The 27,500-nt window shown below is 42.7% G+C and overlaps 1 protein-coding gene across 1 annotated transcript in view; it reads left to right on the forward strand.

The window, feature by feature from the left end:
* Positions 1-26,232, forward strand: part of LOC143298028 (uncharacterized) — a 104,826-nt gene extending 78,594 nt beyond the window's left edge. The window contains exons 3-13 of the mRNA XM_076610688.1: positions 7,627-7,711; positions 8,233-8,319; positions 9,561-9,660; positions 12,780-12,854; positions 15,181-15,242; positions 17,932-18,007; positions 19,674-19,795; positions 21,779-21,949; positions 23,172-23,588; positions 23,969-24,082; positions 25,489-26,232. Of these exons, the coding sequence (XP_076466803.1) occupies positions 7,627-7,711; positions 8,233-8,319; positions 9,561-9,660; positions 12,780-12,854; positions 15,181-15,242; positions 17,932-18,007; positions 19,674-19,795; positions 21,779-21,949; positions 23,172-23,588; positions 23,969-24,082; positions 25,489-25,536 (1,357 nt within the window). The 3' untranslated portion in view covers positions 25,537-26,232. The remainder of the gene's footprint in view (positions 1-7,626; positions 7,712-8,232; positions 8,320-9,560; positions 9,661-12,779; positions 12,855-15,180; positions 15,243-17,931; positions 18,008-19,673; positions 19,796-21,778; positions 21,950-23,171; positions 23,589-23,968; positions 24,083-25,488) is intronic.
* Positions 26,233-27,500: the final 1,268 nt, after the last annotated feature.

Here is a 27,500-nt window from a genome sequence, read left to right on the forward strand (position 1 = left end):
TCTCTCTCTCCCCTTATATCTCGCCCTTTCTGTCTTCATTCCCCATTCTCTCTCCACCTCTGTCTTTCCATATCTGTTTCCTTCCGTCACCTTTCTCCCTCACTCTCCCTATTTCTTTTCTGTCGTTACACTTCATTTGAAACTTCAACTCTCGATGTTGTGTGTGTGTGTGTGTGTGTGAGAGAGAGAGAGAGAGAAAATAGCAATGACAATGACAAATTTTTATCCGATTTCGATCCAGGACCTTAGGGCCAAATACAGATAGAGCATAGTTTATTCAAAGTAGTGAGAGTGTTGATTTGTGTCAGTTGTGTCATCAGGATTTAGAAAATGAGGATCATTTTGTTTTCCATTTCAAGGAATACAGTGTTATTAGAAATGATTATACATTCTTTACACATCCGTTTGCATTATATGATATGATATAGTAGCTATCCTTTCATCAAATAATGAAATCTTTCTGTTTTCACTCGCCAATATTTTGAGGCATATAACATTAGAAGGAAAAGATTAACCGAAAGATAGTTTTAACATGATAGAAACATAATGAAGAGTAAAATATAAGATCCATAACTCAATTTAGGTTGGTAAATAACCAAACTCGGCTGCAAAGTTGGATGGTCACATGTTGGAATTATTTAGTATTATGTATGAGTAATATGGAATATGTTGTATTTATGTCGTGGGTGTGAATGTATGAGTGTTTTTGCGTTTATGAATATATGTACTTATTTGCTTGTTATTTCCCCTTACTTTTCGTTTTGCTTTTTCTTTGAATAATTCCCCTTGGCACTAGAACTGTAAAACGGTGATTGCCAATAAAAAAAATTGTCATTGAGAGAGAGAGAGAGAGAGAGAGAGAGTTTTCTTTTTTCTTTCTTTTTTAAAAACTTTATTTATTTATTTATTTTTTAGTTTTCTTTCTTCTTCTTCTTCTCTTTTTTTCTTTTTCTTTTTTTAAACCCGTGCCGTTAATTACCGCTTCTCCATGTCCCATAGAACGAGGAAGGGGGTGTGTTGAGGGATAGGGGTAGAGGAGAGGGGGTAAAAGGAGGAGGAGGAGGAAAAGAGGGGGTGAGAAAAGAAAAGTCTCTTCATGCCCGCCAATTGTATGCAGCCTGCAGATGGCTGGTTGAAACTGTGCATGTGCAAGTCTTCGGGTTTGACTTTCGGAGTGGAGGGAGGGGGGGGGGGGGATGGGGGGGGGGGAGGGATGGGGGGGGGGGGGGGGGGGGCTGGGTGAGTGGATGAAAATGAAAAAAGACATGCACACACGGGAAAAGAAAAAAAAAATCAGAAAAAAGGGTGCGACCTAACAATCCGTGGCGGAAATCCAACAACGAAGATCCCCCCCCCCCCCCCCACCCCCTCGCCGACCCCCCCTCCACCAGCCCCCCCTCATCTCTTCCCCACCCTCCCCAGTACCCCCACCCGTACCCCACCCCTTTAAAAAAAAATGGAGAGGGTTTGTGTGTGGAGGGGTGGGGATTTTAATGAGAAAGTCAGGAAGGGCTTTTACTACAGTATAGGAGGGACTTAAGCTTCCGAAGACGGAAGTTCTAGGGACAATTTTTTATTTTATTTTTTAAACAGATTTTTTTTGAAAGCAATTAAAGGCAAGGCAAGGTGGCTCTCTACCCGTGGGATGCCCCAGGAACAGTCTCTGGTCTCTTTCTCTCTCTCCCTGTGTGTGTGTGTGTGTGTGTTTCTCTCTCTCTCCCTCTATCTGTGTGTGTGTGTGTGTGTGTGTTTCTGTCTCTGTCTCTCTGTATGCCTCTCTGTTTCTGTCTGTCTCTGTGTCTCTGTCTCTCTTTCTCTATCTTTCTTTTTGTCTTTCTGCCCCTGCCTCTCTCTCTCTGTGCCTGTCTGTTTGTGTCTCTGTCTCTGTCTGTCGGTCTGTCGGTCGGTCGGTCTGTCTGTCTGTCTGTCTGTCTCTCTCTCTCTCTCTCTCATCGTGGCGGCGGCCCGGGTGGGGTGTAGTAGTCGGTGATTGAAGTTCCACTTCCTCTTGTTGGGTGGCGTCGCTGGCTGACATCACCAGTCGTCACCCACCCACCCACTCCACTGCCCCACCACCACCACCAGGAAGGAGTGAACTATTGAGGGCTGTGTAAAGGCCGCACTACATAGGCGTCGCAGCAGTAGGGGCGTGGGGGGTAGGGGGAGGGTGACATAGATGAAACACAATGATGCGTCAACTGCCGGCCGCCCCCCTTCGCCCTATTAGTATCAGCGACTGTCGGACTTGCTTTTCCTTATACTGACTCTGTTGTTGTTGTCAGTCCTTCTTTTCCGTTCTCTCTCTCTCTCTCTCTCTCTCTCTCTGTTTCTCTCTCTCTCCTTCTCTCTCGTCTTTCTCTCTCTCGTCATTCTCTTTATTTTCTTACTCTCCTCCTCCTCCTCCGCCTTCTCCTTCCTTCCTTTCTTTTTCTTTTCTTTTCTTTTATTTCTTTCTATTTCTTCTTCTCTTGCCCCCCACCACCCCACACCCACTCTCCATCCCCACCCGCCCGCCACCCACCACCCCCCTTTAAACTTCCCACATCCTCCGTCTTTTCCTCCTCCACCTCTTCGTTTGTTAGCCTGGAGGGGGAAATGATTAACGCACGCTTTTTTGTTGTTGTTTTTGTTTGGTTGTTAATACCTACCCAGTGTTTTTGGATCCGCCCTAACTGCAGGTGACAAACTAACTGCACGAGGAGGAAAAGAGCAATGACAGACACACGCGCGCACGCACACGCACATGTACATGCACAGGCACGCGCGCGCGCGCGCCGGCACCAGCAGCTTTTTGGTTTGAGTTATGTGCCTTTGACTGGCAAGAGTGGCGGTACTTTGTTTCTTGTTCAACTCGCACGCTTGTCGGAAGCCCACAGGGCACGTGACAGACCTTAGCCAGGCGCTAGCGTACGTCAGCCTTTTGTTGCTTTCTTTTTTTTTTTCTTTTTTTAAGACATTGCGCGGGCCGTGCTGTTTCTGTGAAAAGAACATCAACATCAAAGGTGTATGATCAACCTCTTAGAAAAAAAAAGAAGATAATAATGATAATAATAACAGCAACACTGATAATATAATAATGATAAGGATATTAATAAGAATAATAATAATAATAATAATAATAAATAGATAAATAAATAAAATCCCAAACCGGGTTTGTTCACACGTGGTTGTATTATCAACGTTGTAAGAACAGAGCAGTATGATTATAGAAAAACCCGATCTTTGTGAGAGAACAGCATCTGTTGACTGGAGCAGTATTTTGTGTGACGGATCAGCTGTTTGGCCGGCCAAGATGCAGGACCACCATCGCAGTGACAGCAGTACAATACAATGCAATATAACTTTATGCATCCATTTGGAAATTAAATTGTGCTTCCACAGGCTCGTCGCTCACCATTCACAATATCTCGGCCAACAGCCAAGTCCAGCACACTCGCAACATGACAAATGTTCGACAAAATATAAAACAGCAATGCGTAAAGCTAAAAACACACAAGCAAGTAACACAACACAGCGGGCACATTTCCCCCCCACACACCCAAGACCCCTTACCCTCCAGCACGCACACACACACGCACACTTTGTAAAATAGCATGAATATAAAGAAACACAATAACAGAACAAGAAATGCTTCTATAAAATCATTATGAATTACAAACATGTTGTGTAGAAACGCACAAGCTACAATACCACCCCCCCTCCCCCCCCACCCCCACGCACCCCCCACCTCCACCTCCACCCCCACCCCCTTTCCCCCATGTGTGTATTATCTAGCCGACCAGGCTCCAACAACGTAACGCATCAAAGACAAAAGTTATTGAATCGAAAACAGCATGTGTGTTGTTGTACCTCCCCTTCTACCACCCCTGCCGCCACTACCTCTCCCCTGCACTTTTGCATCGAGCATGCACTTCTCACTGGTAGAAAATTAGATTGAAATACCTACCCTCACCCCCCACCCCCACCCTGGAAAAAAAATTAAAAAAATGAACACTACAATTTCTGCCACTTCCATCAATTAAAGTTTTTTGCTCATCATTTTATTTCAAGATGAGAATGTGCATATCTTTGAAATTTGAAACTCATCAGCGCTGACTTCAGGCAAAATTGAGAGAGAGAGACAGAGAGAGAGAGCCATGTCGCCACCAGCATTCCATGTTTTCCCCCACTTTGATACGCAGATGCATAAGCATTTTCAATCTGGTGATTAGTTGTTTGGTGGTGGTGGGTTTTTTTTGTCATCGTTGTCATTATATTTGACACAAGTTAGAATGATTAAATTTGATTCCCACTGGCATTTAATTTTGGCCAGTGATTTTTTTTTTTTTTTTTTTTTTTTTTTTTAATCATATGGCATTCAGTTTCAAGGAAGGATCTAAAGGGGTTGGGTGAATCCATGATTAGATGCTGCAGCACAGTTGCTTTGTGGAACCACAGTGGTAAAGTCGGTTGGGGATTGGACTCTGATTCAGTGTTCAGTGTATGGTTTGCCAGCCAGCTGGACCAATGTATGTTAGGGAATAACTATCAGGACAGTGGGCATTAGACTCCTGATCCAGTGTTCAGTGTATGGTTTGCCAGCTGGACCAATGTATGTTAGGGAATGACTATCAGGAGAGAGGGCATTAGACTCCTGATCCAGTGTTCAGTGTATGGTTTGCCAGCTGGACCAATGTATGTTAGGGAATGACTATCAGGACAGAGGGCATTAGACTCCTGATCCAGTGTTCAGTGTGTGGTTTGCCAGCCAGCTGGACCAATGTATGTTAGGGAATAACTATCAGGACAGAGGGCATTAGACTCCTGATCCAGTGTTCAGTGTATGGTTTGCCAGCTGGACCAATGTATGTTAGGGAATGACTATCAGGAGAGAGGGCATTAGACTCCTGATCCAGTGTTCAGTGTATGGTTTGCCAGCTGGACCAATGTATGTTAGGGAATAACTATCAGGAGAGAGGGCATTAGACTCCTGATCCAGTGTTCAGTGTGTGGTTTGCCAGCCAGCTGGACCAATGTATTTTAGGGAATAACTATCAGGAGAGAGGGCATTAGACTCCTGATCCAGTGTTCAGTGTATGGTTTGCCAGCTGGACCAATGTATGTTAGGGAATAACTATCAGGAGAGAGGGCATTAGACTCCTGATCCAGTGTTCAGTGTATGGTTTGCCAGCTGGACCAATGTATGTTAGGGAATAACTATCAGGACAGAGGGCATTAAAGAGGGAAAAAAGCTAAAGAAGCAAAAATGACCCAAAGGAAGGGGAAAAATCAAAACACAATCAAAATACACACATCCCTTTTTCCCGATTATCCCACCGTTCACAGCCAGTACTCCCAAGGCAAAATAAAAGAAAAAGAGACATTGTCGATTGTGTAGGGCGAGCGACAACAGGGCCTGTGGATGTGCAATTGATTTCCAGTTGGATGAATTAAGATGTAGTGCATTGTAAGAGTACATGCGGCTTGTGAAGGCCTCAGCACAAGCTATGGCATTAATGGAAAGAGCTTTGCTCTTTTTCTTTTCTTTTCTTTTTTTTTTCTTTTATGTAGTTTCTTTGATTGACATGTATCGTGCCTGTCTCGGTGTGATTCGGTTGCAACCTGGGTGGGAGGGAGGGAGGATGAGGATTTCTGTATCTTGCAGTGGAGTGATAAAGGTGACAAAGTCCCTCTCCTGTTGTTGTGGCAGGGTCTGTCAGCTGTTTGACGCATGTCATGATGACATGACAGTCAACGCTTGTCAGTTCTGGTGGCATGTTCTTGCATGCTGGGAATGGCCGGTGTTATGATTTATGCACGGATGGAATTGGCAATGTGTGTGTGTGTGTGTGGTGTGTGTGTGTGTGCGTGTGTGTGTGTGTGTGCGTGCATTCGTGTGTGTATGTATGCATGTGTGTGTGTGTGTGCAAACACATGCAAACTTTTTTCTAGCTTGGAAATTGCAGGAGGAGGACGGTCTGCACTGTGCACTTCTTGATGTTTGTTGATAAATGGTGTGTGTGTGTGTGTGTGTGCGCACGCATACAGATGCAAACTTTTTTCTAGCTTGGAAATTGCAAAAAAAACACAAAAAAAACAAACCCAAACAAACCAAAAAAAGAAAAAAAAGTGAACATACCCAGATTGGAGGAACTGGATGCTTTTACTATATCTAGTGCCATGAATGGACTGGTATACTCATGCACACATGCTTAGTAGTCAAAGATGTATTTTACAGCTACATTATATAAAAATATATATATTATGAACTTTTCCTCATGTCATCATGGCTTGTTGAGGGAATGAGAAACTGAAACACACACACACACACACACACACACACACACACACACACACACCTTCACCTTCACCCCTTCACCTCTCCCGTAGTCTGGGTTCAGACCGTTGGGGCACCGCTGCTGACCTGGCCACCACCCCTCTCCACTCTTCACGGTTTTCTGATTTCCTCAGGGCGTCACCGAGCGTCAAGCCTGTCCACCCCCGGATGTTGTCTTCCCATCTCTTCTTCTGCCGTCCTCTCCTTCTGCCTCCTTGTACGGTGCCTTGCAGGAACGTTTTGGCAAGACCAGATGATTGGGAGATGTGTCCATACCACCTAAGTTTGCGTTTTTTCACTATGGACAGAAGGTCTTCGTAGGGTCCAATACTTTGCTGGATTCTGTTCTTCACTTCCGTGTTAGTGATGTGGTCTCTGTAGGAGATGCCAAGTAGTCTACGAAAGCATCTCATCTCGACATCTTGGATTCTTCTCTCGATGTCTGCAGTCAGGGTCCAAGTCTCGCAGGCGTAGAGCAATATTGATATAACCAGGGAACGCATCAGTCTGATTTTTGAGCTGAGAGCGATGTTTTTGTTGTTCCAGATGGTGTTCAGCTTGTTGAGTGCCGTTGTTGTTTGGGCAATTCTCGAGAGTACTTCTGGTTTAGATCCTTCATCTGACACGATTGCTCCCAGATATTTGAAGCTGTGGACTGTTTTAAGCTTTTCGTCGTTGACTTTGATGTCAAACACACACACACACACACACAAAGAGATAGGTGTGTGTGTGTCTCTCTCTCTTTGTCGCTCTTTCTCCACACACACACGCGCGCACGCACACACACACACACACACACACTGAGAGACATATTTGATGCATACAAGATTTGTTTGACCACACAATAAAAAAATCAAAAAAAAATCTGATGGCTGCAGATTTGTGCAGCTTTCATTTGTATATATTTAGCTGTCAGAGACTGAGGGAGTGTGTGCCACTGTGAAAGTATGTGTTTTTCTTTTCTTTTCTTTCTTTCTTCCATAATTTCATTCATTCTTTCATTCTTTCTCAGCTCACTTCCCCACATCTCTTCTCTTCTCTCTCAGTCCTCATGGAGAGGACGCAAGCCAAGTACTATGGGAGACAACTCCTGAATTTTTATTTCAGTGACTGAAAGATGCAAGAGTTGTCTCCGCTCATGCGCTTGCCTGATCACAGTTGAGACGATAGACTGACACACACAAGTGACATGTTATTTTTGCATGTTTGTTTTTTCTGTTGATTTTTTTTTTTTTTTTTTTTTAAAGTGTTGGAAGTGACGTGATTTCATCATCTATTCAGTTTTGTTTTTGTTTTTTTGTTTTCCTCAGGTATGGATTTGGTGATTGTCGGCGAACACTGACTGAATCGGCAGTGTTGGTTGAGGAGATTGTGCATCAACAAATGGGATCTCTGGTGAGAAATCTTGATTGGATTTCGTCTAAAGGATTGTTAATAGAATCATTCGAATGTTCATATTTTTGTTTTGACACGGGTAAGGCGCCCATGCATACAGGTATGCATGCATATGTGCGCACTTGTGTACAGTTATACAGGCACACACACTCACACAACACACACACAACACACACACACACACACACACACCACACACACACACACACACACACAGAGAAAGGTGCATAGATGCACATATTTTTACACTTGTGCAGGTCAGCATGTACTTGAAATCTGCCCATCTTACCGTCTCTTTTCTTCTGCACCCTCTCCCCCCCCCCCCTCTCTCTCTCCCCCTCCTCTCCCTCTTTGTTTAGTTGTGTTTTTGATTATTTTGTTTTCTGAAATCCTCCATGCCATAACAAGATGACAGGTCAATTGAGATATGTAAATCTTGTGTGTGTGTGTGTGTGTGTGTGTGTACACATTTGTGTGTGTGTGTCTGTGTGTGTGTGTGTGTGTATGTCTGCATGTTCCAGTTGGTTCAAGCCGCCGAGGTGGCGACCATGAGAGGGAGCCGGTTCATAGGGTTGGAAGAGATGCTGTTCTTACTGCGCAAGGACAAGGTCAGTGTGTTGCCAACAGTGTTTAGAGCACCATGGACATTGCAGACATTCTCCTGGCTGAACCGGGATGTTTATCTTCACTGTAGATATATGTAGATACCACAGAAATGAGGTCACTCTGCTTGTTGAGATTCTGCTGATCTGTATCTTCACACTACAGTATGAGAAATGGAGCTGGGATGGAGGGGGTGTGGGGGATGGGGTGATTCTTGGCAAATGCAGAGACTAGGTGAGACACTTAATTTGTCCATTGTATCAGGCAGATAATTTTACAGGTTATATTGAAAAAAAAAAAAAATAGTAAAAGCTACCACTGATGATGCATGTTTTGCTAGCTAATCAACATACATGCCTTACAGAATAAAACATTGATTTTACCTATTCTGTTCTGGCCAAACTGTTACTTTATCCTGTGCATGGAACCATGGGTACTGTGTATGTGCTGTTGGCTGATGTGTACACCCCCCCCCCCACCCCCCCCCCCCCCCCCCCCACACACACACCCTCCTCCGGATCACACACTGTATAAAACCGTCAATAATGATGACAGTCTCCTCTCGAACTCTGTATTTTCCTGTCTATATAAATCCACTGCAGTTTTTAACTACAGTGTACCCTTAGATACTGTGGAAATTGTGTTTCTAAATTGAATGTATTCCATCCCACCCACCCCCTCACACTCTCAGAACTATGCATTTTCCTTTCTGTATAAAACCACCACAGTTTACAAGTGCATCCTACCCATATATACTGTGGAAATCTTGTCTTTAAACTGTATACATCCCCCCCCCCCTGCCCCCCCCCCTCCCCCCCCTCAAAAAAAAAAAAAAAAAAAATCTGAGCAATGTATTTTCCTCTGTAAAACCACAGCCGTACCCATAGATACTGTGGAAATCTTTTTTTCAAAAACTATGCAGATATTCTCCCCACCCCACCCCCATCATCCCCCCCCAATTCCTTTTTTATGTTGGTTGTGTGGGGCATTAAGGCAGTGTGAGAGGAAGTTTGTTCAGTGTCTCATCACACATGCTTGTGATTTTAGACATTTTGTTAGAGTATTGATTTTTACATTTGAAGGTTATCATTTAGAAGGTAGGAGAGGACGGGGTGGGGGAGTGGGAGGGGTAGAGTCGGGGTGGAACGGTAAGTTGGACGGAAACAGGGTTGAAGGAAGTTGGAAACAAAGGTGAATAGAAGTGTGATTTAAAAAAAAAAAAAAAAGTACTTGTCGACGTGTGCAGGTGAAACTGCGTCGTTTACTGCGCTACCTGGAATTGAAAGACCTGAAGGTGGCCACGCTCAAAGGGTCAGGGCTGGATGAGGAGGATCTCTCAGAGATAGGTGAGGGTTTTACTGAATTTTGTATTGTATTTGTGTTTATATTTCTTTTTATCACAACAGATTTCTCTGTGTGAAATTTGGGCTGCTCTCCTCAGGGAGAGAGTGTCGCTACACTACAGCGCCACCCATTTTTTGGGTATTTTTTCCTGCGTGCAGTTTTATTTGTTTTTCCTATCAAAGTGGATTTTTCTGCAGAATTTTGCCAGGAACAACCCTTTTGTTGCCGTAGGTTCTTTTACGTGCACAAAGTGCATGCTGCACACGGGACCTCGGTTTATCGTCTCATCTGAATGACTATGTGACTATGACTTCCTTATGTGTGTGTAAGGGGAAAAAAAGAGGTCAAAGGTCCCATAGACTTTTACAGCCAGCCGGGCAGTGAATTCATATCCACTTTGTCCAGGGCTCAGCATAGGAAGGCAGTGAATTCATATCCACTGTGTCCAGGGCTGGGCATAGGAAGGCAGTGAATTCATATCCACTGTGTCCAGGGCTCAACGTAGGAAGGCAGTGAATTCATATCCACTGTGTCCAGGGCTCAACGTAGGAAGGCAGTGAATTCATATCCACTGTGTCCAGGGCTCAACATAGGAAGGCAGTGAATTCATATCCACTGTGTCAAGGGCTCAGCATAGGAAGGCAGTGAATTCATATACACTGTGTCCAGGGCTGGGCATAGGAAGGCAGTGAATTCATATCCACTGTATCCAGGGCTGGTCATAGGAAGGCAGAGAATTCATATCCACTGTGTCTCAGGCTGGGCATAGGAAGGCAGTGAATTCATATCCACTGTGTCCAAGGCTGGGCATAGGAAGGCAGTGAATTCATACCCACTGTGTCCAGGGCTGGGCATAGGAAGGCAGTGAATTGATATCCACTGTGTCCAGGGCTGGGCATAGGAAGGCAGTGAATTCATACCCACTGTGTCCAGGGCTGGGCATAGGAAGGCAGTGAATTCATACCCACTGTGTCCAGGGCTGGGCATAGGAAGGCAGTGAATTCATATCCACTGTGTCCAGGGCTCAACGTAGGAAGGCAGTGAATTCATATCCACTGTGTCCAGGGCTCAACGTAGGAAGGCAGTGAATTCATATCCACTGTGTCAAGGGCTCAACATAAGAAGGAAGTGAATTCATATCCACTGTGTCCAGGGCTCAACGTAGGAAGGCAGTGAATTCATATCCACTGTGTCCAGGGCTCAACGTAGGAAGGCAGTGAATTCATATCCACTGTGTCCAGGGCTGGGCATAGGAAGTCAGTGAATTCATATCCACTGTGTCCAGGGCTCGGTATTGGAAGGCGGGGCCCAATTTCCTCCTCCAGCCATTTTAAACTTCCCCAACCCAAGTCAGGTACCCATTCACACCTGGGTGGAGTGAGGAAATTCCAAGAAAAGTGCCTTTACCAAGGACACAACGCCATGCGGAAATCTGGCGTCGAACCCTGGTCTCTGGTGAGCGCTAGATTCGAAGTCCAACAACTAACCAACTCTCCCACAGCGCCACTTCTATATGTGTAGTCCTCAGTTTTATGTCTTTCCACTGTTAAGTGATCTGTCTGTCCCGAAGTCTCATAGACCGTGGGGGTAACACATGTTTGGCAACCAGCCCCCTCCATCCCCGGTGGTCAGCCGTCTGTCCTTCTGGCTGTCACTCAGGGTTAGACCTGTGTCCACTCTGAGATGTCGTCCTCCCGTCTCTTCTTCTGCCTGCCTCTTCTCCTTGCTCCCTGCACTGTTCCCTGCGGGAAGGTCTTGGCCAGTCCTGATGAATGCGAGGCATGGCCATACCACTTCCGTTTCCTTTTTTCTTTACAGTGGTCAGTAAATCATCTTGTGGCCCAGAAGCTTGCTTGACTTCTACGCACTTCATCGTTTGTGGTGTGGTCCCTGTATGTGATGCCAAGGATCTTCCGGAAGCATTTAATCTCTAAGGCCTGTATCTTATTCTCTGGTTCAGCTGTCAAGGTCCATGTCTCACAGGCATGTAGAAATATGGATGAAGAAGGTTGCAGATATTGACAGACAGAGAGGAATTCACAGCATCATCATTTGTTCTGCCTCTCAGACTGCTGTGTAGAAAGAATGAGAGAAACAAGAAAAATGTGATGTGCAAGACAAAGACAGAACAAATGCTAAAAATGCATTTGAGCATGTGTGTATATGTATATGTTTATGCGTTGCAGTACTTATAAACCATGTAAGCATTGCGCTGCTCAAAGACAGAACAAATGCTAAAAATGCATTTGAGCATGTTTATATATGGAAATGTTTATGCATTGTAATACTTATAAACCATGTAAACATTGCAGTATAATGTAAAATAACAAAATACGGTGATGTGATGTGATGTCATATGATGTGCTGTGACACATTGTTAATGCAAGAATGTGTCAGTGCATGTTTGTATTCTGTGTCTGCATTTGTTTGCATGTATGTGTGTATGTTTCGGGCCTTCAGAATGTTAACATCATGCCAAGCAGCAGTAACTTTCAAAGTAATTTGTTTATGTAACAAAAAATTGATTAAAAATCGATGATTTTTTTTTTTTTTTTAATCCAGGTAAACAGTTTTGTGAGTACACTATCCAGAACTAATCACATAAACGTTTTCCATATTTTTAATTCAGTTGAACAGTTGGATGAAAAGATACTTGAAATGCATATTTGCACATCATGTCAGCAGGTCAGTTTTATTTCAAAGAGGTGTCAAAGCATGTAGACTGATCCATAAATACTACACTTCGTCTGTTTGAAAAAAATACAAAATAAAATAAAAAAAATTAGAGGAAGAAGAGCAGATGCCTGACCATTTCGTAAACCCAATGTGCTAGTCAGGCCTTGAGAGCCTACCCCTAAGTTTGTGTAGAAAATAAACATAAAATCAAATAAGAATAATTCAGCAAAATAAACGGGATGAGTTCAGTAACTACATTGAAATATAAAACATAGTGTAGATAAAATAATTCAGCAAAATAAACGTGACATCTCAAACATGATGTAACAGACAGAGATTTGACTGTGATATAATGTAGTGAAGAGAGTGTGTGTGTGTGTGTGTGTGTTGTCTGAGCAAAGAGGGAGAGCGTGAGTGAGCAGTGTTGCTGATTTTATTTAAACAGGGGATGCCAAGCCTCAGATCATGAAACGACGGCGCAAGATGTGCTATGACTTCTTGTCCTGCATCGACCAGACTGGTGAGGACAGTATATGTATACATGTGTGTGTGTGTGTGTGTGTGTGTGTGTGTGCGCATGTGTGTTTGTGTGTGTGTGTGTGTGTGTGTGTGTGCGCATGTGTGTTTGTGTGTGTGTGTGTGTGTGTGTGTGTGTGTGTGTGTGTGTGTGTGACTGAAGCCTGACTGAATGGCACAGGAAACTGAATGATGAGCACCCCCAGAAAGTAGTTCTCTTTCGGCTCTTTCCAGGCAGGCAGCCTGTTGTGCAAACAACTCTGTGTTTGTAAAGCGCTCAGAGAGTTTTTATCTCTGACGGACGACAGGCACTGCATGTAAGTGCATCCGTATATTTCAGTCAAATGTACAGAGACAATGATTTTGTCCTTTCTTCCTTCTTTCCTTTCTTTCAGTTTCTTCATTTGTTCATTTGCTTTTCCTTTCTTTCTTTTTCTTTTTTTTCCCTCTTTCATTTTGCTTGCTTGTTTCTTTATTTCCTTTCTTTTGTTTTTTCCTGTTTTTCTTCCTCTTTTTTTTTCTTTTCTCCTTCTCTCCTCCTTTTATTTTTTCCTTTAAATTCATTGACTTTGATTATTACTTTTACAGACTTTCAGTGGACTGAAGAGGACAAGTTTTGCATCAGTTGTTGTAGATACTTTAACATTAAGTATCTGATTTCAGAGAGAGAGAGAGGGGGGGGGGATAGACTTTTAACGAAGCTGTAGATAGAATGCTGACTGCCCCAGTTTGATGTGAGCAAAGAGAATTACATCTTTGATCCAGAGAGCTAGAGACATATAAAAACAACAACAACAACAAAAAACAACAAAAAACAAAGGCATCTTGGGAGAATCATACTCAAAATAACTGATTGCAGACTTTTTTATTTGAAGTTTTATCTCTGTTTGAATGGTACCTAACTTTGTTTAGGTCACGCTGATAAGATTTGAGACATGTGTCATTGTGAATGATTAAGTCATGAATGAATGCATGTTAGATGCAGATACATTTATACATGGTTTTGACTGGAAGAGTTGTGAACTGGATTTGAAGATTCAGACACACACACACCTCAGACCCCCCCCCCCCCCTCCCCCTCCCCCCCCACAAAACACACACACACACACACACACACACACACACACACAAACACACACACACACACACACACACACCACCCACTTTTACCTTTACACCCTTTCTCCCATACCCTTCCAGATCAGGTCTTCTTCCATTCACTGTCACAGGTCAATAGAGATACAATATTTTTTTTTACTTCCAGTGTTTTTACTATTTTTAAACGTACATATGTTCATATGCCTTGAACGATTGGGATGTGCATGCCTGCGCAGACATGTGTGTGTCTGCATCTTGTGTGGAGTGGGTGTGTGTTTGTGGGATGGAGTTGGAACGGGATGATCTGTGCGTGCGGGTGTATTTGTGTGTTTTTAGTATGTGCACGTCATTGCATTTTTTATTGTAAACGCCCAGGGCTTTTGTATCATTAGACTGGGAGTACCAAATGTCCTTTTTATTATTATTATTATTATTATTATTATTATTATTATACACAGTTTTTGCTTCATTAATGTTGGCGCCAAACTTTCTAGTGACAGGAATCACCTTTGTTAGACTCACTGTTTCATTCAGTTTGACATTCCTTCATACAGATGTAGATTTTGTTTCTTTCAGTTTCACTTTCAGCATCTGTCACTTCAGTGAGAATCGCTTCCCTCATACAAATCAAGATCTTTTCTGTGCATGTGTGTTATGTGAGGCACTTTGATTTGTCTCTGCACAAGATTCAGTGCTGTATGATATTATATAAATACTTCTGTTACTGTCTTTGTCTTTTTGTGAGGCACATTACTGCCGTCTGCCACGTGCCCTTACAAATGGAGTGATGGTCTTGAGGTAACGCGTCCGCCTTGGAAGCGAGAGAATCTGAGTGCGCTGGTTCGAATCACGGTTCAGCCGCCGATATTTTCTCCCCCTCCACTAGACCTTGAGTGGTGGTCTGGACGCTAGTCATTCGGATGAGACGATAAACCGAGGTCCCGTGTGCAGCATGCATTTAGCGCACATAAAAGAACGCATGGCAGCAAAAGGGTTGTTCCTGGCAAAATTCTGTAGAAAAATCCACTTCAATAGTTCAATAGGAAAAACAAATAAAACTACACGCAGGAAAAAAAAAAAAAAAAATGGGTGGCGCTGTAGTGTAGCGACGCACTCTCCCTGGGGAGAGCAGCCCGAATTTCACACAGAGAAATCTGATGTGATAAAAAGAAATACAAATACAATACAAATACAAGTACGTTAATGTTTTTGCATGCGTCTTTTTGTTGCAGGTGAACTGGTAGCACTCTTCGAGGACCAGAGTGTGGATACAGTCAAGCACGAACGGCTGGTGGTAACTATCATCAGCCAATGCACGGGCGCATCAGCCAAGTGGTTAAAGCGTTAGACTTTCAGTCTGAGGGTCCCGGGTTCAAATCCCGGTCACGGCATCTGGTGGGGGGTAAAGGGTGGAGATTTTTCTGATCTCCCAGGTCAGCATACATGCAGACCTGCTAATGCCTGAACCCAGTTTGTGTGTATACGCTTACAGAAGAATAAAGATCCTGTAATCCATGTCAGAGTTTGGTGGATTATGGAAACAAGAACATACCCAGCATGCACACTCCCAAAAACGGAGTATGGCTGCCTACATGGCGGGGTAAAAACAACAACAAAAAACAAACAACAACAAAAATGGTCATACATGTTAAAGAACCCATGATCCATGTCAGTGGGTTATGGAAACAAGAAGATATCTGGCATGCACCCCCACCCCTGAAAACGGAGTATGGCTGCCTACATCACAGGGGTACAAACGGTCACACTCATAAAAGCCCACTCGTATGTACAAGTGAACATGGGAGTCGCAGCCTACGAACGAAGAAGATCAGCCACTGTTTGTTTTCTTGTCCATAACTTGATGCTGGTGAAACCACCAGTCAGAGAGAATTTATAATCAATCTGCCAATCTGTCCCTTTAACTCTCTCCATACGAACGGCGAAAGAGACGACGTTAACAGCGTTTCACCCCAATTACCACCATGAAAATATTGCAAGCGGAAGGCTCTTATACTGAAGAGGTGAATGTTGACAAACAATACCACAATTCTGACGACGGAAGCTAAAGGTTGGGCCATTCAGACACCCACTGGACATCCGAGGGGTCTGTGTAGAGGAGAAGAGAGGACTGGCCGTACTGAGTGAGTTAATGTCTGAAAAACATAGAGCAGAGAACTTTGCCTTCAAGCTCCTCATAAGAGAGGAACAAAAAGTGAAAAGTATTTAAAAAAAAAAAAAAGAAGAAATAAATAGCAGTCATTTCATCATGAGGATAAATCGCATTCAAAGCCAAAGTGAAAAAAAAAAATCAGACTCACATGATCCCTGGTGGGGGAAAGGGTGTAACAGGGAAGGAACCAAGAATATTACACCATCACAGTGAATTAGGTTATCACATTGTAATATGAACAGTAAAAACATGAATATTTGATGTAGAAATGTATCAACTAAAAAAAAAAAGAAAAAGGTAAAAAGAAAAAAAGTCAAAACTCATTTCAGATTATCGGAATGGGGTAGAGGTGGATGTTTAGGAATGGAAAACACTCACTCACACACACACACACACACACACACACAGAGACACACACACACACACACACACACACACACACACACACACACACACACACACACACACACACACACACACACACACACACACACACACTCACACACACACACACACACACACACACACACACACACACACACACACACACATATATGCTTGGGATTGTCGAAAGTCTCTGTAATGGCACTGATTAGTAATATTTGTCAAGTAAAACAAAACATATGTTAAGTAAAACAGAATATATGTACCACTAGCAGAGCAAAATTAGTCTTGGCGTAACTGATTTTTAAGATTGATTTTTGATGCACAAATGAGAAAAGAAGTGAAGACAATAGATAGAAAATACAGACAGCAGATAGGTCATCCGAGTAATACATATGGCAGGAGCAGTGTAAGTTGTTTCTTTATAGTTATTTTTGATTTGTAAAGCGCCTCTCTGCTGAGGGAACAGCGCTATAGAACAGCACTTCATTGATATGAATATCAAGTCTTCTGTACACACATTGATAATAGCAGTGTTGGCTGTAGGATATTGTCACATACAAGGTAAAATCAAGTGCTGTTACATTTCCTTTTTGGGGGTAATTTCAAACAGGTGAAAAGAAAATTTCCATGAGTTATGTCCATCTAGTCTTTGGTATGGGTACCGTTTTCTGTGGAATTTAGATTGTTTTGACTCTCAGGATGTGTTTATATTTTTCTGTTTGATACTTACTGTTCAGGTCTTTCTGTGTTTTATTTAATTTGCTATCATACTGTTGGCACAACTTGGTTGGTTCTATGATTTTTGGCTTCTGTGATGGCAGAAAACAGAAAGTGCTTCTGATCTTCATTTAGAATGAATGGAATTCAGTCAGAACCATTTGTGTGTGTGTATGTGTGTGTGTGTGTGTGTGTACGTGTTTGTATGTGTGCATGTGTGTACGTGCTTGTGTGTGTGTGTGTGTGTGTGTGTGCGTGTGTGTGTGTGTGTGTGTGTGCCTGTGTATGTATACATGCAGGTCTGAGATCCTGTGTGTTTGTGTGTGTGTGTGTGTGTGTGTGTGTGTGTGTGTGCATGTGTGCATGTGTGTACGTGTTTGTGTGTGTGTGTATGTCTGTGTGTGCCTGTGTATGTATACATGCAGGTCTGAGATCCTGTGTGTTTGTGTGTGTGTGTGTGTGTGTGAGAGAGAATTAAACTTAAAGTGTATGTGTGTGCATGTGCGTGTGTGTGTGTGTTAATGTGTGTGTGTGTACATATACATGAGAATTAAAATTAAAGTGTATGTATGCGCATGCGTGTGCAGTGTGTGTGCGCGTGTGCATGTGTGTGTGTGTGTGTGTACATGCTTGTGAGGGTTGATATGAAGGTGTAGTGTGTGCCAGAACACTCACATCAGTAAACCCCAAAAATCCTCTTGCTGTGCAGAGAGCAGAACTGATGTCCCGTAATCTGGATCCTCAGCAGTACAAAGAGTTCTGCGAAGCCCGGCAAGCCAACTTCAGTAAGTGCCTGTCCCTGTCCTGCCTGCTTCATCAAGTGCACAATAGCCCAGTGGTAAAAGCGTTGAACTTTCAACCTGATGGTCTCCAGTTCGAATCTCAGTAATGGCACCTGGTAAGCCTGCTTCGTCAAGTGCACAATAGCCCAATGGTAAAAGCGTTGAACTTTCAACCTGAGGGTCTCCAGTTCGAATCTCGGTAATGGCACCTGGTGGGTAAAGGGTGGAGATTTTTACGATCCCCCAGGTCAACACGATTATAGACCTGCTAGTGCCTGAACCTCCTTCGTGTGTATGCACACGCAGAAAATCTAATTCACACGTTAAAGATACTGTAATCCATGTCAGAGTTCAGTGGGTTAAGGAAACAAGAACATACCCAGCATGCACCCTCCAAAAAGAGAGTATGACTGCCTACCTGTTATACATGTCAGTAAACGCTGGCAACGACCTTTGGACATTATTGAAAGAAGAAGTCAAGTCAGGTCAACTTTGACTTTCTTTAATTTCGAGTCACATACCCAATGAGGCAATCGTGTGTTTGTTCTGTAGTGTCCGTATAGTGTGTTAAGACAGTAAAACAACACAGTGCAACGCAACACAAGTCAACAAGCGTCTGAACTGACAAAAGAAGATACACTTGACAAGACACCATGGGTCTATTTCACCAAGTCTCTTGCTAACCTTGAAACTGTGGTGGAAAACAATATAGAAGAAAGAATGAATATGAGTTTTTCAGGTTGTCAGTGTTGTAAAAGAAATGTAATGCAGTGGATAATCTTTTTTTGTTTGTTGTTGTTTTGAATGTTTGTCGGGTTTAGTTAAAGAAATGCTGATTGGTGGATGAATATTTTTCAGGTTTACTTTGTTTTGTTTTTCTTAATTTTATTCATCATAGTTGTTTTTTCTGGTTAACCATTTTACTACCACAGGCGCTTTAAGTCGACTATGCAGTTCACTGACATAGGCAACTCTAGACAGCATCAAAGGGTCATTTTTCAAGGACCATTTTTTCAAAGGGTCATTTTTCAAGGACCATTTTTCACATTGTAACAAAGCTTGACAGCTGCAGCCATCTTTTCCAAACAATAGGAAATAACCCCCCCCCCCCCCCCACCCCCCTTCCCCCTCCATGTGACTGAGAGTTTCAAGCTGAAAATATCTGGCACTGAGGAATGTTTTTTTCCACACAGGGACTTGGCAGCAAAAGAGTTAAGATTGTTTCTCTTGTGAAAGATGCCTAGTGGAGTGATGGTCTAGTGGTAACGTGTCTGCCTAGGAAGCGAGAGAATCTGAGCGCACTGGAATCCCATAGTCACCGGTATTTTCTCCCCCTCCACTAGACCTGGAGTGGTGATCTGGACACTAATCATTCAGATGAGACGATCAGCCGAGGTCCCGTATGCAGCATGCACTTAGCACATGTAAAAGAACCCACAGCAACAAAAGGGTTGTCCCTGGCGAAATTCCGTAGAAAAATCCACTTGGATAGGAAAACAAATAAAACTGCAAGAAGGAAAAAATATGAAAAAAATGGGTGGCACTCTTAGTGTAGTGATGCACTCTCCCTGGGGAGAGAGCAGTTTGAATTTCACACAGAGAAATCTGTTGTGACAACAACAGCAACAACAACAAAAGCTCAAATAAAAAGGGTGACTAATGTTTTCAGGTCGTCGATACAAGTCCCAGCGTTTCAAGGACTGGCTGATGGTGGGACTGAACATGGACATCAAGCCCAACCCTCAGGGCCTGGAGGTCATCAGTTACCTGGCCTATGAGACCGTGGCTCAGGTAAGACAGTCAGACGTGTCCAACTGTGACCATCACAACACCATTCACTCATTTATTTATTTATTTATTTATAGTCTGTTCATTTAAGACGATGATATTAGACTGAAAATAAATAATATTATCATTATTATTATTATTTGTATATTATTATTTCTATGATAATAATGATTATTATTTCTGTCATAATGATGATTATTATCATCATCAATTAGAAATCATCATTTGTGAAAATCAGTGGCAGGGGAAGAAATATTCAACTGAAAAGGTGGCGGTTGAGGTGGAGGGGGGTGGGGAGAAGAGGTGGGGGGGTGGGGGAGGCGAGGGGGGGGGGATTGAGGAAGGAAGAGAGAGAGAGAGAGAACAGAAGGTGGAAAAGATAGAGTACAAAATGTAAAATGGAGAGGGTGAGTGTCAGTGAGTGGAGAAAGAAAAACATAATATTGGAAGAGTGTGTGTGTGAGGGGGAGTGGAGGTAGCGGGATAAGGACAGAAAATTAATCAATAATCATATATTTTATGCAGTACTTCCATAGATTATTAATTGAAAAGAGGATGATGTGGGGACCTCCAATAAACAATCAACTAGACTATTTAAGACATAACTAGCTGACTTTAATAAAATTTGAAAAAAACATTTTGAAATACATAGCTTTTTCCCCCAAAAAAATTAACATCAGAACAGCAGACTAACTAAAAACTAATAAAAGAAACGGTTTGTTGGCTACATTTTTACTATACTGTTTGCCAGGAAACTGGGAGCGAATGATGGGTTGAAAATGTGTGGGATTACCAGAGCTTCGGATTATAATTCATGACTGTGTCACACAATAAGTTATGGGAGACATATTTAGTTTTTGGTTTTTATTTTCTTGGTTCATTTCAGCTGCTTAGATAAGCTATCTATGACATATGACATTCAGAAAGTATGTGAAATTCATTTATCTCACATTTTATGGTTCATTTCTTGCTAACCACTGTGTTAAATAAGCTTGAAACTATCATGATTTTTTTTCTGTCAGAAAAGCACGAGTTATGTTTGTATATACTTTTTTGCAGTAGTTGGCGTGCTAGAATTTTTTTGTTAATTTATAACCCTCTGCAGCCGAAAACTGCCGGGCAAATAGGAAGCGAAAGCCAAAAAGGTTGAAGGGATGTTATAAAATTGCACTGACATAAAAAATGATTTCAAAAAGTTAATCATCTATCAATCAGAATAATTTTTTTATCATGTCAGGAAGAGAAATTAAGTGTAGCAAAGTCTGTGACATATGAATACAGGTTACAAGCCGGGCAGTAGATTATGGAACACAACATACATATATTATAACAAAAACACAGGCCAAAAAGAGCCACAGCATACCAAAGCTGATAGAAGAGCATCACCCTTATTATTATTGTTATTATTATCATTGTTATCATCGTCATTATTATATGGATACTTACATAGCGCCTATCCTCAGTCAGAGACCAAGCTCTAAGCGCTTTACAAACTCAGGGTCATTTGCACAACAGGCTGCCTACCTGGGTAGAGCCAACTGACGGCTGCCATTGGGCGCTCATCGTTTGTTTCCAGTGTCATTCAATCAGATTTCAGGCACACACACATACACACTCAGATAAACATGTAACATTTTAAGTGTATGACCATGTTGTTTATTTTTTCTGCCATGCAGGCAGCTATACTCCATTTTCGGGGGTGTGCATACTGGATATGTTCTTGTTTCCATAACCCACCGAATGCTGACATGGACTACTGGAACTTTAATGCATGTATTTGATCTTCTGCGTGCATATACACACAAAGGGTGTTCAGGCTTTAACAGGTCTGCACATATATTGATCTGGGAGATCAGAAAAAATCTTCTCCCTGTACCCACCAGGTGCTGTCACCGAGATTCAAACCCAGGACCCTCAGATTGAAAGTCCAGTGCCTTAACCACTTGGCTGTTGCACCCGTCACCCTTGGTTGGTGTGTGGTTCCAGATCGTGGACTTGTCGCTGATCGTGAAGCAAGACGGGCGGGCAGTGGCCTGCCAGCCGGAGAAGCGCATGATGGCGCACGTGCAGCACAACTACCACGACCTCTACACCGCCTCCCTGCTCACCGCACAGGCCAAGGCAGCTGCTGGGGCCGGCACCGGCTCTCCGGCCAAGGTACTTACATATATCTCTTGATAAAGTTTCTTTGCAGTTTCAGTTTCAGTTTCAGTAGCTCAAGGAGGCGTCACTGCGTTCGGACAAATCTTTACAGTAATGATAAACTGCATATCGAATTAGGAGGAAGAGAAGGCGAAAACGGAAAAAAACAGAATTTGCGGGAATGTTAGATGGGTACTGAATTGGGGATGAATTTTATTTTGTTTAAGAATGTCCCCAAAATACTGTAATTCGAAACAGATTGATACCAAATAAATATGAATCACATATGTCAGTGTTTGGTTTATGCAATTTATTCAGTGCTGGGAAGAAAACACAACTTAATTTAAGTAAATTCATAAAACTTGGAAAGGGTGTATGACTTTTGTTACATCTAAAACATACTTATCAGTATGTTTAAGTTTGATTTGTTTTATTGCAAATCATTATCATTAGCGCGCGCAAGTGTGTATGTGTGCAAGCGTGGCTGTGCGTTTTTGCGTGTTTTGGAGACATCTTTGGACTGAAGTTGTGATTCAATAAGTATGTATTGTTATTGTATCCTCTACACTCCAAAAGGGGCAAAAAGATTCTTTGAATCTTTGAATCTTCACTTTCAGTTTCAGTTTCGGATTTGGTTTCTTCAAGGAGGTGTCACTTTGTTGGGACAAATCCATATATATATATGGATTTGTCCTAACTCTCTCTCTCTCTCTCTCTCTATATATATATATATATATATATAATCCATATATATATATATATATATATATATATATGTACAGCCACACATTATCTGTGAGGCAAGTACCTGACCAGCAGCATTACCCTATGTGCTTAGTCAATTTCAGGTCACTCAGTTTTATGTCTGTCTTTCTGTTTTTTTGGGTGTGTTTTTTTTTTTTTAATTTGCTTCTCAGTTTCCTGTCTTTTTGTTTTTTTACGCAGTGTGGATTTGTTGCTGTTGTTTTTTGTTGTTGTTGTTGTTGTTTTTTAATATCATTTTCATGTCAGCAAACATTGTCATTTTTTGTTCATTTTCAGAATGTTCTCACAATTGTCCTTGGACAGTTTCGTTTATTTGCTTGCTCATTTGTTCATTTGTTTATGTATGTTAATGCATCCTGAAACTGTTTAACATATATATCCTCCTCCCCACACACCTAAACATAATTCTTATTAAAAAGAAAAAAAAAGAAAAACTTCAACAGGAAGTCTGTCTGTCTGTCTGTCTACCCAGGTGGAGGGTGGCGGCTTCCAGAGCCCCCCCACCACCCCTACCCCCGGAGCTGCAGGCAACAACAACAACACTGCCACCACCAACAACAGTCACCAGGGAATGACGACGGCGGCGGCGCTGGCAGCGTCACTGATCTCCGTCACGACTGCTGCAACGACCTCAATCGCCGCCACCACCACCACCACCAACCCAGCCACCCCTATCAATGTGACTGGGGCTACCACCCCCACCACCGGCAATGCAGCCACCACACCTTTGACGCCCACCAGCGGGGGTACCGGGCTGATGACGGGGGGAGGTGTTGGGGGAGGAGGAGGAGGGGGGTTGTCACTCACCTCCCCCACCGCCTCAGGTAGTGGCAGCGCCTCTGCTGCTGCTGCTGCTGCTGCTGCTCGCCTCAAGAAGAAAAGGAAGAAGGTGAAGGAGTGTGGGGGGTGTGGGGGGGTATTAGTTTTGTTGTTGTTTTTGGTTTTGTTTGAATTGTGACTTTTTTTTTAGGAGGGGTAGGGGGGTGGGGCGGGGTTGTAGGAGGGTGTTTTGTTTTGTTAGGATGTATGGATGTGAAGTTTTGGTTCGTATGGATATTTTATTTCTGAAAAAAAAGAAACAATTTGTGTGTTTGTTGTTGAACTATACATATATATAGGTGTGTATGCACTCCTGTGTATGTATGGGTGCACATGCACTCCCATACATAATACTTGTGTGTATTGACACCTGCACACACTCAAGCAATTATTTGTGCTTGATGAGTTTCAGAAATCAATTTTCTCTCTCCCTCTGCTGTGTTGATGCAGAGTGGTCCAGCCACCACGCTAGACGTCTCCTGGGACACGGTCATCACTCCGGCAGACATCCGCGAGGCTATGAGGCGCTACTTTGAGGACATTGGGCCCTTTGCCTTCACCATGGTGAGTTGCCTCCTCCTTATCGCTTGTGCGTAAGTTTACAGTGGGGCCAACAGCAAAGTCAGAGCTGTATTATCAATGGTTTCTCCATTGTAATGGGAAGTCATTTACATCTTGGTCTTTTGGGAAGGACTGTGACTCTCAAACAAGGAGGCAGAATTTGCGCTGGCTCTTAGTGCTGCAGCCTTGGGGGGTTAGTTGGCCTTTGGAAACCATCCCAACACCGACTGTCCTAAAATCATCTGGGCCGAGAGAGTGGGGATGTATCTTGGGCAAGACACTCTCCACAATAATCAAATTCTAGCCCAGATAATTGGGACAGCAGTTTCCTCGTCTGCTGTTCTGTTGGTCATAGTCAGTCATGACATATGATATACGCTTATTCAGCACGCGCTTTTTGCACTGAAAATGGAACCCATGGCAACATAAGTTTTGTTCTCTGGCAATAAATGTGTAGAAGCAATCCACTTTGATAGGAGGAACACAAATATACATCATATGCACAGCATGCACTCCAGGCCTGACTCGCCGTGCTGCCATCGGGCATCCACCTGGCAGATGTGGTGTAGGGTATATATGGTATTGTCCGAACAAAGTGATGCCTCCTTGAGCAACTGACACTGAACCATAGATTTGTCACCATGGTTATGGTGAGCAACTGAACTCAAGGGCAGGTAAAAACTCTGCCCCTAGGGGTTAAGGGTTTAACAATGATAATAACAATGATAACGGTGATGATGTTGATAATGATAATGATAATAATAGTAATAATTAAACTTTTAACAATGATAATGACAGTGATGATGATGATAATGATATTAGTAATGATGATGATATTTATAAGGCGCATTTCTATGTAAAATATGTTCAGTTGTCCTGACCAATGTAAAAACTGATGTTTGTTCTTGGTTACAGTGAGCAGCTGAACACTAGGGCAGCCAAAACTGCTTTCTTCTTCCCCTTTAATGGTTAAGGATTTCATGGTTATAGTCTGGGTTGGGTTCAGTTTTTGATAACTGAATTGCTTTATCATGTTCCTCCAGAATTCATTTATATGTCAACTGATTGTGTGATACCATTAACTAATCAATTTTGAAAATTGAGTGTAGTGTATGGAACTTGCCTTCCAGAATTTGACAAATGAAAGCTTTTATCATGCCCAGCAGAATATGATAACCGAATTTACCAGAATGTGCCCTACAGAATTTTGTAACTGATTTTCATGATTGTTTTCCCTCCAGAATTTGAGAATTGAATTTCTTTGCTTTGTCCCTGCAGAATTTGAGTACTGAATTGTCTTGATTATGCCCTCCCCCTCCAGCCTCGTATCTCTCTCCATGGTGCAACTCTTCTTGACCTGACCTGACCTGACCTGACCTGACCTAGTTTTCTGTGTGGATGTGTTGCAGAAAGTGCGCCGGCCCAGCATCGCCAGGACCCGCCTGCTGTGTGCCTGATGGTCACAGTGTGAAGAAGGCCCTGCACTACCTGTAGGCAGCGTGTTTGTGTGTGTGTGTGCGCACGTGTGTGTGTGGTTTTATTTATTTATTTTTTTCTCATGAAATAATTTTTTTTCATTTTCCTTCTGAGACAATTTGCAGCCTATCACTGTTTTTATTTGGTTTTTTGGGGGTTTTTTTTGGTGTGTTATTTTTTAAAGGCTGCCCCATCATCTGCACTCCTTCACTGGCATTACCACCACTCCCACTCCACTTGTTTGGAGTTCCCCACACACCCCCATCCCCACCCCCCTAAACAGCCAGTCCTGGGTTCGTCTGTCGTATTAGTCCAAGCGTCGGCAGTCCACAGGGTATTAACTGTCAGTGTTGGTTCACCAGGAGGCCACACACCAGCAGAGACCCTGTACTGTGAAGTTGAGTCACATTGGTGGTTGTGTAGTAGTAGTAGTGACTGATGTGTTTTAACGTACACACTGTTTTTACCTTTTGTTTCTGGGAAGCGTCTTCCTGGAAGCGATCTTGGCTGTTTGCCTCTTTGTGGGTGTGTGTGTGTGTGTGCGTGTGTGTGTGTGGGTGTGTGTTTCAATGCTCATTGCATGTCACGGTGCTTTCATAAAATAACTAGATAAGTGGTGGTAAAATTGTGCAATACATATATCATACGCATGCGCGTACATACAAATAAAGGTTCTACAGGCCTGTGACTTCAGTGTTTGATGTGTTGTTTTATATGAAAGCGTGTGAAGAAATTGCCTATGGTAAGAGAGTCATGAGATAGTTGTTTTTCTTTTCTATTTTCTTTTTTTTGGGGGGGTTGGGGGGGGGGGGGGATATTAAGAAAAACGACCCCAAAACAGAACGATCACACAAATAGAACTCCCCCCTTTTACCTTCCCCCCACTCCACCACCAATTCCCCCCACAAAAAGAAGAAATGCACATACAGACGCACACACACACACACACACACACACACATATACATACACATGAACAAACACACGCACGCACACAAAGACAATGTACTGTCGCACATCAACATATACAAATAAATGCATCCAGCAAATAAAACCACACACACACACACACACACACACACATATATATATATATATATATATATAGGTAGATATATCAATGAAATGTACACACAGATACGCACACACTCATACAGACGCACAGACGCACGCACACATATCGCGCACAAAAAAAAAAAGTAAAATCGTGTACACACCCACAGTAGCACACACCCCTCGTCAAGTCTCCCTCTCCCCCCCCCCTCCGCACACACACCCTCAGGTCCCTTCTCATTCCCCAACACCTTCCAAACACTAATCATAAACCACGCACTCCCTCATTCACGCATTCTTACAGAGGACTGTACCTCACTTACGCGCGTAAAAAACAAATACAAAAAAAAAAAAAAGAGAAAAAAAAGGGATAAATGAATGAATAACGCGAGTCTCTTGCGGTTGCTCATGTCTCAGTTGTATTTGTGCGTGTATAACTTGGACTGAGATTCATTTCGTTTGTAAGTAGCACCCATCAAAGGAAATTTGAAGGACGCTATAAAAACTAAAACACAAGAAACGGGTAAACACAATGATTTGAGACTGCAAGCACTTTTTGTACACATATACTTGTATAGAGAAAGTGAATATCAATTTTTAAAACTTGCTAGTACACGTCTGTCTTGCTCAAACTGAAAGACTCTGAAGACGTGTTTTGTTGTCAGTGCCGTCTGACGAATGATTTTCAAAACATGCATTAATTAACAGTGGGAAGAAGACGCAGCCCTGAGTCAGTGTACATGCTGCATTAACTCTCTCCATACGAACGGCGAAAGAGACGACGTTAACAGCGTTTCACCCCAATTACCACCATCAAAATATTACAAGCGGAAGGCTCTTACACTGAAGAGGTGAATGTTGACAAAGAATACCACGATTCTGACGACGGAAGC

This window comes from Babylonia areolata, chromosome 23 (assembly GCF_041734735.1).
Source record: "Babylonia areolata isolate BAREFJ2019XMU chromosome 23, ASM4173473v1, whole genome shotgun sequence".
Classification (NCBI taxonomy): Eukaryota; Metazoa; Mollusca; class Gastropoda; order Neogastropoda; family Buccinidae; genus Babylonia; species Babylonia areolata.